Source organism: Streptopelia decaocto (genome assembly GCF_964273445.1).
Source record: "Streptopelia decaocto genome assembly, chromosome: 1".
In the NCBI taxonomy this organism is placed as follows: domain Eukaryota; kingdom Metazoa; phylum Chordata; class Aves; order Columbiformes; family Columbidae; genus Streptopelia; species Streptopelia decaocto.
This window is the reverse complement of record NC_138663.1, coordinates 102,192,979-102,208,504: the sequence shown is the minus strand read 5'-3', so window position 1 is coordinate 102,208,504 and position 15,526 is coordinate 102,192,979. Positions and strand designations below refer to the sequence as shown.

The 15,526-nt window shown below is 37.2% G+C and overlaps 1 protein-coding gene across 1 annotated transcript in view; it reads right to left on the bottom strand.

Moving 5' to 3' along the window:
- FRMPD4 (FERM and PDZ domain containing 4) overlaps nt 1-15,526 on the bottom strand; it is a gene marked incomplete at its 5' end in the record, with an annotated part of 188,994 nt that overhangs the window by 12,241 nt on the left and 161,227 nt on the right. The window contains 6 exons of the mRNA XM_082076260.1: nt 1,992-2,118; nt 3,253-3,389; nt 4,144-4,263; nt 6,346-6,477; nt 9,677-9,784; nt 11,095-11,199. Coding sequence (XP_081932386.1) covers nt 1,992-2,118; nt 3,253-3,389; nt 4,144-4,263; nt 6,346-6,477; nt 9,677-9,784; nt 11,095-11,199 — 729 coding nt within the window. The remainder of the gene's footprint in view (nt 1-1,991; nt 2,119-3,252; nt 3,390-4,143; nt 4,264-6,345; nt 6,478-9,676; nt 9,785-11,094; nt 11,200-15,526) is intronic.

Sequence of the window (15,526 nt, the reverse complement as noted above, 5' to 3'; positions counted from 1 at the left end):
TCATTCAAGGATTTCAAGGCTAGACAGCAGATTTCCATTCATAATCACCATCAGTTCTTAAGCATTTATGTACCTATACAGAGAAAGAGAACAAAGAATTTGCTTTTGTCAGCTCTGTTTATTACATTTTGCTAAGTACTTGTGGCATATGGCATATTATTCCACCTCATTACTGCATATCCTGTTTTTTTAAAGTAAAACTTTCCCACTATATTTAGTAGGGAATAAATCTGAAAACTAAATACAGCAGACCAATACATAAGATCACATCATGCAATACATGTCATAATTTATCTCCTTTTTTTCTCATCTGAGCTACATATTTAAAAAGAAATAACTTTGAAATATTTTTTGAGACAGAATGGAAGCAAGAAAAACATTTATTTCACCCAAACAGTCTGGACCCAAGCCTTATACCTCCCTGGTGTAAATCCTTATATCTGGACTTTTAAAAGATAAAACAAGCTAATCTCATTTGCTATTCCATATTTCTTTTTCAAAATCTTATTTGATCTTGAACAGCATTTTAAGAGCCCCCATCCTAAGGTTTTTCCAGACACAGAGGTGGAAATTAATCCAGAGCAGAGCAACTGGTGGAAATGTTTTCCCTTCACTTCACTAGTTGTTCAGTTGCTGCAGAAATACCCAGGGGCTGTAAAAACCAGGAGAATCTTGAGAACGACAGGCTTCCCTTCATGTGGAGGGAGAGAAGAGCCCAGAAGGAAATAAGTTTCTGGGTTAGTACCTACAAGTGAGCCAGGTGGTGACAATGAGCTCAGATCCTTTGTTTCTGAGACCTATGTGGTAAAAAAGCAGGTGGGCACACAACGTATTTCCAAAGCTCGAATTAGAAAAAACTGAAGCAAAACCAATGATGTTTGCTTGCTGCAGGAAAGCACGGTTGCAACCTCTCTTCTAACCAAGAACTGATCCTGGATACCACTGTCATCACCTGCCATGCCTGCAGCAGTGATGGCTTCCAAAATAAACCAAATCTTACAGTACCACGATAAACAATATCCAGCTGTAGGCTCAGCAGCACAGGAGACATGCAGCACTTCAGCCAAAAAAGGTGGCCTTTCTTCCTGAGCATCCCAGGCCAAACACATAGAGCTACTTTCACAGTCATGATGTGATCTGACACTTCCAAGCAAAATTTCTGCTGATCACAATGAACCTTAGCTCAGGCACTGGGTCTTTTGGGGTTCTTTTGCTCAGAAACAAAGTGTCATGGAGTGGGATCCAACTCATTTTATGTCCCAACTAGTCACTCTTAGGTTCTTTTTATAGTCCATGGGGAGAAATAGGCATTTCTAGGACACAAGTCATCTGACCTATTTTTGGTTCCTAATGTGGGATGGGATGAATTACTCCCTAGAAGTGCCTGATTCTCTCTCATTGACTACAGAGACTAGATGACTTGCATAAAGAAACCTCATTATGGTGTCTAAAAGCAGCCTCAGCTGTATGCGTGTAACAAAGGCATTTCTCAGAGACACTGTCTTCTACTTAGCTTAGTGCTAAGAAAAGCATTTTACAACAGCAAGGAGGGTCATTTACTGTAAGAAGCATCATCTATCCAGTTAGATCTTGGCCAGCGAAAAGTCTCTACCTACAGCATGATGAAAAACAATCCTGAAAAACAGCATTTATGTAAGGCACATAGGTTAATGTGGTCCAGATGAGAGCATCAGAGAGAGAACAATAACTTTCCTAACAAGCATGCCGTTAATAGGAAGCACTAAATGAATTAAAAAATATGTATTAATAACCGGTTTTCTGGCATTCTCAAGATAAGAAGATAGTTTAGTTGGGGTATAATTCATTATTTTTAATTGTTCTTGGCTATGTTGTACCGAGCACCAAAAGTTAAACCTCTGAAAATATAATGGCTAGGTGTTTCTCTGAAGGATTAATTTTAAACGTTTCCCATGCATGCCACCCTTTCTTTTCTTTAAAACATATTTTCTATTAAGATGCAAATGTAATACCTTTTTACCCGGAGGAACAAGGTTTTGATTTGCTTTGACAAGGTGTGAAAGTGCTTTCTTTATGTTCTTTTCTTTCATGCTTTGCAGCACAGCAGATGGAAGAAAAGTCTCTAATCCCCATTCTTTTCTGCAATAAAAGGTATATATTTAATTTCACATTCTTGTGATGATTATTTATCTAAAGACTGGTGACTATGATGCCAAGTGAAAGAATACCTGGAAACAGAAGAGCTGATCAAGTCCAAAGTTTTAAAATAACACAGTTTTCTACATTCAAACTATATATTACTTATGAAAAATATACGTTAAAATAATACATAATCTCAGTTTTACCCCTTCTATCTCTTCCTTCATGCCATCAGAAAATAAATTAAACACCTCTCAATTACATAGGCAAGTACCATTATAGAATTAAAATCACAGGAGATTTAACAACATCAGATTTTATTTTATTTTCTATTATTTTTTTTGAACATACAAACCAGCCAGACATTGTCTTTGTCACTTATGTTTTGTGTGTTTTTTCCCCCTCAAAAACAATCAGTCCTGCTCCTTTTACCGAATTTTGTTTTCTGCTTGAATCACACCTTTTGATAGAAGACTGACTCTTCACTTGTAATTAACTATTTCCTCTGATTCATTGACAGCATACAATATAACATGATCTTCAGTAAGGTGAATAAACCCTATAAGATTTAGTGTACAACAATTATTTCCATTCTGCAAGAAAACTAAGCAACAAAACAATGGCAAAATTTTGTGTTTTGTTTTGTTTTAAGTTCAAGCAGATATACACACAGTTGCACCTTGGAAATTTTCTTTTGCATTGTAGTTACATATACATGTCATCTAACAAAAAAACAGTTTCCTACTGAGATACTTCTGTATCTAAGAAATCTTACAAATGGAATATAAAATCCTATAATCCTCTGAACTAAAAATCATCTGCATCTTGCTATAATAATCTCTATTAAAACCTTAGGATTCAGACCATGTAAACTTAGATCGGATCATTAAATAACATAAAGCGAGTTAACCTTATTTACATTTATAGGCTTCCACATGCCTAAACAGACGATCAAAGTGTAAATAGACAAAAAGGTCCATACTGACAGCTCTTAACACACCTGAATCAACTTCAGTGACAAAGAACGGACCTAAAATTGGTGCATGCATATAGACATATTAAAGAAACAACCTTAAAAATCTGAGTTACTTTTAATGGTTCACTTTTAAAGACAACACTGCATTCTCAACTTACTCTATATATTTGAGGGAGATTTTCTGAGTTTGCTTGGTGGTCACAGTTGCAATATACATTTGTAATGCAGCCAACCTCAGGGCAATGTCATATTTCAGTTCTGGTCCAAATCTTTCCTGAACCACATCGTTACAGCTCTGCCAAAGAACCAGTAGAGGGAGCATCAAGTTCAAAAATCTTGTACTAAAAATAAATTATAGTACCTTTTTTTTTTTTTTTAAAAATTAACATTGCATGGAAAATAACCCTGAACACAGAGGCAGGACTATGCTGAAAGGTAGGACTGTTGCTCTCAGAGGTGCCAGATGTTCACCAGGGTATGGGCACTTCTGAAGAACACAAGGACTCCTGACAAAGAGCAGAAGGCATGAGCATTTTGATCTAATCTCTCTTCGTCCCTCCTGGAGAGAACAGTAACCCTCTGTCACAAAGTGTGCTAGGAGGGTATCAGTGTATCTGGACTAAGGATAGCAGGATTCTACCTGGTGAGATACCCAGGAGAACCTCATTGCTTGTACATCAGTTTTCTCATCCATTTTACTGGAAGTTCATTTTCAGACCTCATTTCTGTCTGATATTACAGTACCAGAAGCAAGTATTAGCAATTACTTCAGCTCCACTCTTTTCTAAAGCCAAATATATTTTGGAAAGATATCAAAGCACTTCTGTTTGGAGAGACTTATGAAGGAAGGGACTTTGCAGATGATAAAGATTTGCACATTCCCCAAGTGCATTCATTGGCTTTATGCAGCAAAAATAAAAGCCAGGATTTACTGCAGCCATGCTTCTCTATGTGGAGATATAAATCTATATCAATGCATATATATCTACTGAGTGCATCCATTATTTTTTTTTCTCCTTTACGCAGACAATAGCCATGCTTTCACTTACCTGTACATAGAGATATTCAAAAGCAACTGGATCTCTTCTTAAAAGATCAATGGGATCCTTTGGGACAAAGCTAATCCTGAAAAGACATCTCATCTTATGCGAGCTTGGCCTCTGGGTCACCTAGGACAGTACAACAGTCATATCAGAACTTGGCAGCCCTGGTCATGCAAGGCAGTCTGTAGACTCAGGAACCATGACCCTGTTACAGAGCCACGTGGTAGCAAGAAAAATACTTATATCCAACAAAGAGCTTTGCCATGGGCTCCTTAGGAAGTTTGTCACATAAGAACATCATCTATATAATCTTGTGGAAAGACTTTTAGACTCATGTAGGAATGACTGCCCAATAGAGCCCAACCTCAAAACAACGGAATTCACTCATTCAAAAACAGAGTGAAAGGACAGAGAAAATAGACTTTAATGAAAACCATCCAAGTGAAATACAAACTGAGTCGTGCTTCAGCAGGACCAAAATACTCATAAATGAGAAGGGCTAGAAGGTTTTTAGGGGGAGGTCGTATTTTATTTCTTAGACTGACTTAGAAGTATAGATTAGCAGCTATTATTCTCTTGCTTGTTTTAATCCACTAGACAATAGCAAGAAATTGGGTCTTTTGAATTTTTCTGGGTCGTTCTGGATTAAAAGACCTACAACAAGACTCCTGAGCAAGACAGATCTCTCCCAATACATTACAAAATGAAAAAGACCACTTTGCTTATTGGTCAGCAAAACTTTGTTAGGCATGTAATGCCGTGATCTGGGTATATTCACATGGGACCACCTCATAGCTCATGAATATTTGGATGAAAGAGTAACGATCCAATAACACCATTTTAAGTCATGGTCAGCAGCAACACTATAATGGCAAATTAAAATATTGCTGAATTTACAGTAACTTCAAAGAAGAAACCTTCAGAATTAATGTCATTTATGTGGTTTATTTAATTAGGCTAATGCAGTTTGAGACCAGTGTACTTTACAACCAACCTTTTTAATTGATAAAACTATGCTTTTAAAAATTCCCCATGAAAATCTTCATTTTGACCTAACCATTTTCAAAACGTATCTTTATTTCACATCATCTCTGATCTGATTCCTAAGTATCTAGGCAGACTTCGTATGTATAACTAAAAGCTCTGGACAGGATTTTTGAAAGCTCATTGTGTTGGTTTATTCTGATCCCTCTGATTTCAATGGGAATTTTACCAATTACTTCAAAGAGAGAGAGCTGGGCCAGAAGAGCCAGTATTGAGTACTTCTGGATATTCTGCATTCATTGAGTAGCTTATACCACAAGAAAAAATGTTAACATGGCAAAGTCAAGTGTTTAAAGGTTAGAAAATGCTACAAAGACTATTATCTGGTAAACTAAGCTTCTTCATACCATTATACACTCTAGTTACATGATCAAAAGAATTCTAGTATTTAAATTATTTTTCCCCCATCTCATCTAAGAATCTATTTGTCTTTTTTTAAATTCAAAATTTAAGTGAGATGTAAGAAACACTAATGTTCTGCTGAAACACAAAAATATGATGGAAAATTTCATCTAAAAAACTTGGCCAAATGATAAACAGCTAAAATCAGGGTCCTCTGCTGGGAAATGTGAAGCAACTTTACTTCTAGTCACACGTCCCTGATCTAAGGAAGAAAGTCACACCAGCATTTTCTGGGTCATAATTCATCATCACTGAAGTGACATAATGTATTGCAGCGTAAACAAGCCAAACTTGGCTTCATCAAAAAGAGTATTATTTCCTGACAGCCAGATACAGAGCTGTATAATCAGACAGGAACCAAAGATCAAAATAAGGTTTTTAAAGGAATTTGGGCAGACTGTGGTTCTCAGTTTTGTTACCACCAATTTTCCCGCTGTTGAGAACATTTATTAGCTGGGCTGCATACAGTATGAAAAGAAGCTTTGATAAGTATTGTCTAGCTTTCAGTCTGATCTTTAATGAACCTTAAAAATCTTTTTAATGGCCCAATGAAGCATTGAAATATGATGTCTATATAATAGAAAAATAATTGTTTTCTGTGAGAACTTGATCCTTACAATCACGTCTAAATACTGCTGCTATTTGATAGACTGTATTTAACTATAAATCTTGCAGTTAACTCACTTGAGTAATTAAAAAGATGAATAATTTACTGATTAGTCAGTCCCATTAGTATCTGTTTTCACATATCATTACACAAACCTGAGTTAAAGTCTCCTGTTCATGTAGCAAAAGGAGTTTCGTTCCAGATCCTTCAACCCTCTGCTCCAGCATCAGGGAAAAGTGTTCAATACACTTGATGGAAAGCTTTTCTTGGAGTGTTAAGATGACATCCTAATTGACAAAGGATTTATAAAATGTGATTAAATTCATGAAGTGCTTCAGACCCGGTTCTTCACTGCCACAAACCCTGCATGTATCCAGCACAGTGTGGAAGCCCAGATGTTAAATGGGAGAACAGTCAAATTTCGTGCCTGTTCCGCATGAGTATACTAGACATTGCATACATTCACCCAGCAAAAAATCAGCACCTTTATATTTGAATATCTCTCAGATGGTATCAGATATGCAGGTGAAAAATATATACATGGAACTGCTGCAAATGGACAACTTTCTGTGCAGTTTAACATGCAAGTTATACTTGTGTGGCTCCTAAATCACATCTCTCTGTCTCCCTGGAAATAAAACCCCTCCATGAGGAAAGCAGAGAGGGTCTTGCTGCTATTCTCCTCACTTATTGTTGGGACTGGGCCACCAAGCAGTACAAACCAAATTGATATGTTCAACAAAATAATTAAATGAATGGCCTTGATTTGTTCATTTGTTCTTATGGCAAGGTTGTGTTTTTTTATTTAAGTCCACTTCTTGATACTTGTGTTTAATGGACATTCTTGAGTTTTAAATGCTGACAGAAATATCAATGATGATGACACCTGTGCAGAACAACAGTTGTAAATTCTGGGACCATGTTAATTTATCACATAAACCCCATTTTTAGAGACTTTGAATGAGTTTTTTCACATTGCATTATGTCCAAGGGTAATTAATTTTAGAACAATCATTTCTAAAATGACAGTTAAACAAACCTCCTCACAAAACCATTCAATCAATCCATAGTTTACTTTCCTGTAACACTTTGTAAATATTAATTTATATTGTAAGTATTAATTAATTAATTAATATTAATATCATCTGGTAAGGTATCTTTCACTTTAGTGAATGTAGTAGGAAAAGGTAATATATAATAACCCATCATTTAGAAATAGTTTCACATGTTGGTGAAAAGATTAAAACATTTCTATCTATCCAAAAGATTTTTAGATATACATTAGCATCCAGATGGATGTAACTTAACTAAGGAGATAATGATGAATTTTAATCTAAGTGTTTTGAGATTAAATGATCAATTACAGTATGTTTATGGAAAATCAACACCAAATTTGTGGAAGGATGAAAAATGTATGTAGGAGGATGAGGACAACTCTGTACAATGTAAAGAATATATGAGAGCATTAATGGATTGCAGCAACCACTCTAAATAATGAAGGTTAATATCATACCATTCTGACTAATAGAGAAATTATTTCTTACACATTAAATCCACTTTTATTTATACTCCTAAACTACGCTCAAAGACAAGTGGCATAACAGCAACTTGAAGAGACATAATATTAATTGTAAGTTTTTAAGAGGGCTAATAGTGGCACCATTTTCTGCTAGCTGTCCTGTACCTTTTAAAATATGATGCTAATGCACACAGGCACTGAATTACTGAACCAAATTTTTTGCTGGTCTATTCTCTCATATGACAACTTTAGAGTCAGCCCAGGTGCTGCCTCCCAGCAATAAGGAAGGTGAGGACTGCAGGTAAGACACTGGTCGCACTCTCGTTGTTAAGTCGTGAGTCATTGGACTGCTAATGGTGGAAAAAAACTTGCATTTGCCTTGACTCAACTGGTGTCCATCTACTTCAGTTTAGGAAAAGAAGCAGCAATCTATACCACCCATCCACAATGAGAAATATGCACATACACACATACATGCAAGAATATGCAATATATAGCTGTCCAGGCTATGGAATATATAATTGCCTGAATTGGACAGATAGGAAATTATTCCTACAAAAAGTCAGAATGACTAAGGTTAAATCAGGCTTACAACATCAATACAGGTAGGTCTCTGAGCCCACGTGAGAATCTCTGCAAATGACTTCAGGTTAGATATATGGTCATACAGTGCGCAGCACACCCATGACAGAACTACTGAAAACTAATGTAATGGGACCAGCTATAAGATGCAAAATATCCTGGAACAGGTTCATTGTTTTTATGTTTATAAAAGAAAATACTGAGAAGTGGGCTTGTGGACCTTAGAAGTGTACGTAGACCTCACTACCTACATGAAGCATGTCTCCTAATTCTTCACCCAACCAAATTCTCAAACAGACTGAAGGAATTCAGTTTCCCATGGTTGTAGAGTGGAGGCTTGGATCCATTACCTGCACTCAATTTATGCCTAAGGTATATACACGAACTATAAACAGATATTGCAGCCCATTTTAAAGTGCAATTTCAGTATCTGTTTTGTGCTCAGACTGGAGTAAATTTCCTCTTGTTTACCTTGGTAAAACACTCTCCTTGCTTTCTAACTGATAGAGCATACTGCTGAGTCTCAAGGAGCAGAAAAGCAGGCTTCTTCAAATATACATCACTTTGCAACCCCTTAGAGACAGCAAAATCTGGCATTGCAATTGAAAACTGCATCCCCAGCCTTCACTGATCATTCCCAGCCATACATCTCTCTTGTCTCAATGTCACAAGCATGCATGCTACTGTGTGGCGAACTAGATTTGGTGATGAATCTATGTTAAAACCGGCTCACCCAAATAAAAATGCTTGAGAGACTAGCAAGCAGCAAGCTCAACAGTGCTGGTTGTCCTGCTTCCTACCATGATCCAGGGCACTCACAGACAGACACCAACAATGCCTCTCATGTAGAAACCTACATGGAACAGTGTCACAGACACTCCATGGCAGCCTCAGGGGTGTGCCAGGGCTTCACCTCCTTATTTCTCTACATCAGATGCATTATAGAAAGCATAGAGGGCGTTACCTTAAGACGAGGAATTTATCACTAGCATAACCCTACAATATCCCATCCCAGGTTCACTGGATGACAAGCTAGATGATACTCAGTTAGCAACCAACATCTTAATCTTCTTAGCTCCTGACTTTTGCTGACAAATCATGCATATTTGGCAGCATAACAAAATGACAGGACCACAGAATTTTAATTGCACTCCAGGCACATTAAAATGATCACTTCTACATTTTATTCATTGACAATACAATATGTTTTTAGCAGCAGAAAACTGGAACAAAACCTCATTATTTCTGAACTGTGAGTCCAACCCTAACTGAACACACAAGTAATTTTGTTCTTAAAGCATTGCAAGTAAATTGTCATTACTGAAGGTCTCAAAAAGAGTTAACTGGGAATTCTGCTGTTGCATACAAAGGTATATCTAGCCTACCTTTATTGAAGTGCTGCAGTCGAACCGGAAAGATTTGGTTTGTCCGTTTTCAAGATACACCTTCAGAACATTTGGCATGAAAAGAAGTGAATTGTCCTTAACTGTTTCCTGCCAAGCAAATCGGTGAATGAGATTACAACATGTAAAAAAGGAAATCTAAATGTTGTTCTATAAAGAAGGACATCATTCAGATGAAAAGGTAACACTGAAGAGAAGTGTGTTGGCTCAAGTTGAAAGCTCACGGGTCTAGCCATGTTCATTACAGCTGCACTCTATAGGTCTCTTTCCTGGAAAAATATAACTGTTCACATACATTTTATGTCTGGCTTGGAGCACTTTCTCTCCCTTAACAGTATTTCTCTGACAACAAATGCTACTTCTAAAATTGAAACATTTTCAATAGAACAGAAAAAATAGATTACTGTTTCTCTGAATATAGTGACCTATTTAGTGTCTTCACTCTACAAAACTGGAACTGCAGATTCATTAAGAATTACAATCAAGATGTTTGACATTCTCATTATAGCTGGATATTAAATGTAACATCTGTCATCATTTAAGAAGAGTAACATATACTATTGCAACTTAATTGTGATGATTCATTACAAGGATAGTAAAATAAACAGGAAAAGGGAAGTGAAACAAAGCTTTTTATTAAAAAAAAAAAGAAGAAAAGCAGTAATTGCTTTTGAAAAAATGCAGTATCCATTTATGTTTGGAAGACAGTTGGATAAAGACATCAGTGTGGAATGATGTTCTGGCAAACTATGAAAATGAGCTGGGAGTTCGTGATTAAGGAGGAGTTCAGTGCCTCTCAAAGGGATGCTGACTTTGCCTCAGGGCCAGAAACAAGAAGTTCAAGTAGGTAAAACAAATTTTAAAGAGGTCTGTAAGGTAATGTTAATCTATTATCCTGACATGCTCCTTCTCTAAAGCGCATGGGTTTTCCTACTACAAAATTATTCTCAAAAAAAAAAAAACACAGAAAAAAAAAAAAAAAACAAACACAAAAAACAGCCAACAAGAAACACCACAAAAAGCCCAACACACCAAACAACCAAACCAAATAAACACCCCCAAACAAACAACAAAAAAACCACATCAAAAAACCCCCAACAACAATGAAAACAAGCAAGCATCATCAAAACTATAAAGATAGTCTTATATACGCTATTGTCACAAAATGCATTCAATAGCATTTTAATTTTATTTTAAGAAGGGACAAAAGTTTCCCAATATTATGGGCCCAATGGACTTTAAGAACAGATCTTTCTAAATCTTCAGAAACAGAAAAACCCTTCCCTTTGTGAGCCTATCTTTGCTGTTCCTACCATGTAGTTCCCTCACTTTATAGCCCTGAGGCATACCTTTGGTTGAAATGCTCAGTCCTTCCTAAGGTTAAACAGTTGAATACTCACCGACACCTGGCCATTGATAATTACTTCTTCTGAGAAGCGCACTTTGACAGGATTGGACTTCAATCTTGCCTTTTTTGCAGCACTAATAAAAGCTGATTTAGGAGACTGGAAGGAAAAATTATTACAAGATATATCATGGGATTTCAGGTTAAAACTTTCCTTTTTCAGTTATTCCCCGTTTCTCACACACAGGAACTCCATGTACACAGCAGTACTTTGTGTACCATTCACTGAAGAATGGAAATACTGTCACACCATAATGCTATCTGAGATAATCCATACATAAAAGGAATCACCAATGCATACTTCACATACTGTAAGTTATCTTGCTGTCAGACTGGAGTGATGAGAAGAGGTCTTGGTGTACATACAAATTCCTTGTAGTACTTCCACAATGACTTCTGTCAACCAAACTCATTTGCATGAACGGACACCGAACAGTGACCAGCCAGTGACCCTTCCTTCAAACACTGAATGGAAATTTTTTGCATAATCTATGATCCACTAGATACAGACACACACAACTTTTGCCAAAAAAGTGTCTGAGAGCTCTCCAAGTACGGTGGCATCTCACTCTATTAATCCATTTCAAAACACAGGGTAGAACCACGAAAAGGCACCAGCAGGACAGCAGGCTTCCCTGAACACATGCCCTACACGAACCCTGTGCAAGGCTTGTCTTCAATAGATCAGACACTTTGTGGGACATCATGGCTTAGAAATCTAGAAACGTTCCTCATTTTCTTCTGGGACCTATTTGAATTTTACATACTACATTAACCAAAGGGATTAACCTGTGATCGAGTGTTCAGCCCTTGAAAAAAAGAACAAACAACAACCTCTTTCCATTTGGGGAGTTTGACTAACAACCCATTTTTAGTAACGAATTAAATATTCACAGTCACTGGGATTTCCATTTTCAGCAGCAGAAGCAAGGTAGTTTTATTCTCAGGTCAGTACCAAACACAGAGCTTTAGGCACTGCATAACTCCATAACCATGGTAATGGGCAATGGAAAAAATCCTGGCTTCGGCTGAAAATCACTGCGGTCTTACAGGCGAGGATTTGGTCCATCTGCTTCAGTAAAATGGGAATTAAGATTTTCAGAATTTATTGTAGCTTCTGAGAAGTGGTCTTACTAGTTTTGGATATTGAGAAGACTAACTCATGTTGGTTTGCCTGTGACAGATTAGTGGAGGCATCAGTGATGATGATCCTGGAATAATTTCTTACTGTCAACATGGCAGGACAGATGCCTTGTAAACACAAGAAGTCTTGTCACCATCACTCAGATTTTGACTCAACTAACAGTCTTGCAGGAGTGATGGAGTAGTCCGAGACCATGTGACCTTGTCATCTCTAATCTCTTCTGAAACTGCTTAAAAAGTTATTTTATTGTGATTCAGAAGTTGTGTTTCTAGTAACTTGCAGGAAGAAGTCTTTAGCTCATTTCTGTATGCCACCAATTTATTATCACATCGAAAACATGGTGACTATTAACATAGACTCAGTATCAACCAGTGAACAAGGAATGAAAGATGCCACATTCTCCCAGGAAACACCAGAGCCATGCGATAATTTCTGATCACAAAATAGAACCATGAATTAAAAATGAATGTTTCTCACTTTTACAGTTCGTTCTTCTTACCTCTTCTCTAGCAGCTCTATACATCTTTTTAATCAGTAACAGTAAATGACAGAAAATTCAACCCTATGATCAAACCAAGCTCAGCTTCCTAAGCCAGTGCTGAAAAAAGCAGAATGTCCCCCAGAAGATTTGCAACAACCACCAAAAAGAAAGAAAGAAAACAAAATGAAAAAAAGTTAATGTCTCAGGGTGGGGGACAGAAAACAGTTCTTCAGCAAGAAGGGACAAGATCGAAACACTGAAGAAGCATGTTTATATGTTGTACTCTAAGGAAGAATTCCTAGAAAGACACAGTATACAGTAATACCACAATTAATATAATAATTTGACATATGCTTTTTATAATTTCCTTCCTCTCCACATAGTCCCTTTCTGTAGCGTGTAAGTGCGACAGTCTATATGTCAACCAAGGAAGGGACTGCAGCCTGCTCATTCCTGCTGCCCCGGGGCAGCACAACCATACGAGCAGGCTACTGGCTCTCCCTTGTGAGGGCAAGGGGAAAAAAGCGGCTTTCACTTACTCTGCTTGCTGGAAGAGGCTTTTTACAGTTGTTTGCTCCCAGTTCAGATGAGTCACCAGTCTGGCCTCTCTTTATAGGCAGACTGCCAAATTTTCTACCGGATTCTGGAAAGCTTATTCCTATACAGCAAATCCAGCAAACCACTACACGGCTCTGTCGCTCTCTACAGCCTCTCTACAACGTCTCCCTTTTCCTCTCTACAACCTCCATTCACTTGCAGGGGGAAATAAACACTTAAATTATGTTATTGCAAAAGTGTGATAGGGGAGTCCAATGCAATCGAAAAGTATGAACATATGCAAGTTCCCCAGAACCCTTCTGGGACATGAGGTTTAATGTATATTTATTGCACAGCCAGGGGATCACACCATAGTTTGTCATATAATGTGCATCTTCCCTCCCTTTCCAGTTCTGCTGTTGGCAATGTGGTCAGGACTCCAGCCCCTCGTCAGGCACTCTGGGTGAGCCTGGAAGCAGATTGCTTTCTAAAAAGCTTCAAACGATAAATCAAGGGTGTAAGAAAAACTAGAACAGCTGTGCCAGGTATTTGGGGGAACATTTGCTGCTGGTTAAAATTTTGAGTAATAGCACAGCTTTTGAGTCTAATTGCACAATCTCATTGTTTCTACTTCTGCATCAACTTGGCACTTGGCATTTTCTCTTTGCTTTCTCCTGCTTCTAAAGAGTGTGGCAAATATGTAGGAAAACAGTTGGGTTTGACTGTTGAAACTTGCTTATCTAACAAATCATCAGCAAGATGATGTGCTGCTCTATTCTATTTTAATGTCTTCAGGTTTGTAGGCGAAGAATGCTATCAATTAATGATTCTCAGAGTGCCAGGTTCATTTGTTTCTGATACTCTGTCTTTTAGCCAAATGGAAGCCATTATCCTCAGTTAATGACCTTAAGCAGGAGGTGTTTACACTAAAGCAGAATATTTATTACTGCAAGTAAAGTATTTGTATTGTCACAGGTAAAAACAGCTCAATTAGAGACACTTGTGCAAAATGAGGGGACACAGTTTAATAAGGAATCAAAATACTTCAAAAACCCACAAACTTCACACTACTTGAACTGTTAAGCACTGTTTCCTGTTAAAAACTCAAATTTATCAGGAATTTAAATATTTTTTACTTGCTTATGCAAAATGCAGTAAAAATTCAGGTGATCATTTCAACACTACCTAGAGAAACTCCTAACAAGAGAAACGAAGCATTGCATAGAGATTTGCTTGGAGGAAATGATAGTGAAGACTGAGACTCTCCTTTGAACCCTGCTTACTAAGGACTGCAGTCAATGGGCATCCCATCAGCAGGGTCAAAACACACGAGATTGCTATAACAAGAGGAGGCTTTCTGGAAAATATTTTTCTCATTTTCTGCACTTTTCAAAATTAGATTTAACTCTGTCAGCACCATTATGGCAGGTCGTTTTTGGACAGCTTTTAGAAACAGTATCCTTCATTTTGAGGGAAAATGTTTTTTGATGAAAACAGGAATGTCTAGTACTTTGTCTGCTTTTGCAGGTAAACTCTAACTTGGGGGAGATTCCAAGTGAAATAGTGTTCATTTGCTGCAAAAGAGCTTTTCACTACTCTTGCCAGTAGAGATGCTGCAGCAACAAAACCTTTACTCATGCTCAAGAAAAAGAAGGATTTAGCATTTAGAAGAGGATAGTACAGTTCTGAGAGAAATGAAACAAGGCAGCAGTACAGTACAGGCACAAAGTGAAAAGGAAAACTGCTTTGTGACAATGAGTGTCAAAATCTGTCAGAAATACCAAAGTTTTAAATACACAAACTGTATATATGCAATCAGTTTTAATTTTGTTACTCAAAATTAGTCATTAGTTTAATATGAAATATAATATTTGTTAGGAAATAAAGAAAACTTGCATGACCATAAAAATGTGTTGACTTTTTGGTCCATCCTTAAAGGCAATTATATGAGGCAAAATTTAGCAAGCAAATAAAAAGTGAATAAGAGGAAGAATTAAATTTATTAAGTGGAACAGTACATAATGCCCAAAGGCAAACTAAACACTGTCATTCATAGCCGTGAGCAAGACTGAAACAACTACACTGGCTCAAAAGAGCATTGTAGAAGAGCAGGTAGGGACTCAGAAGCAATAATGTGGAGAAGTTTTGCCATGCAATAATTTGTTATAACCACAGGACACTGACAGATCATTATCATGAGTATTTCTTTGTTAAAATCTTGGCACAAATTTAATTGCTGCAATAGTGGTCAGATTTGTGTTCTCT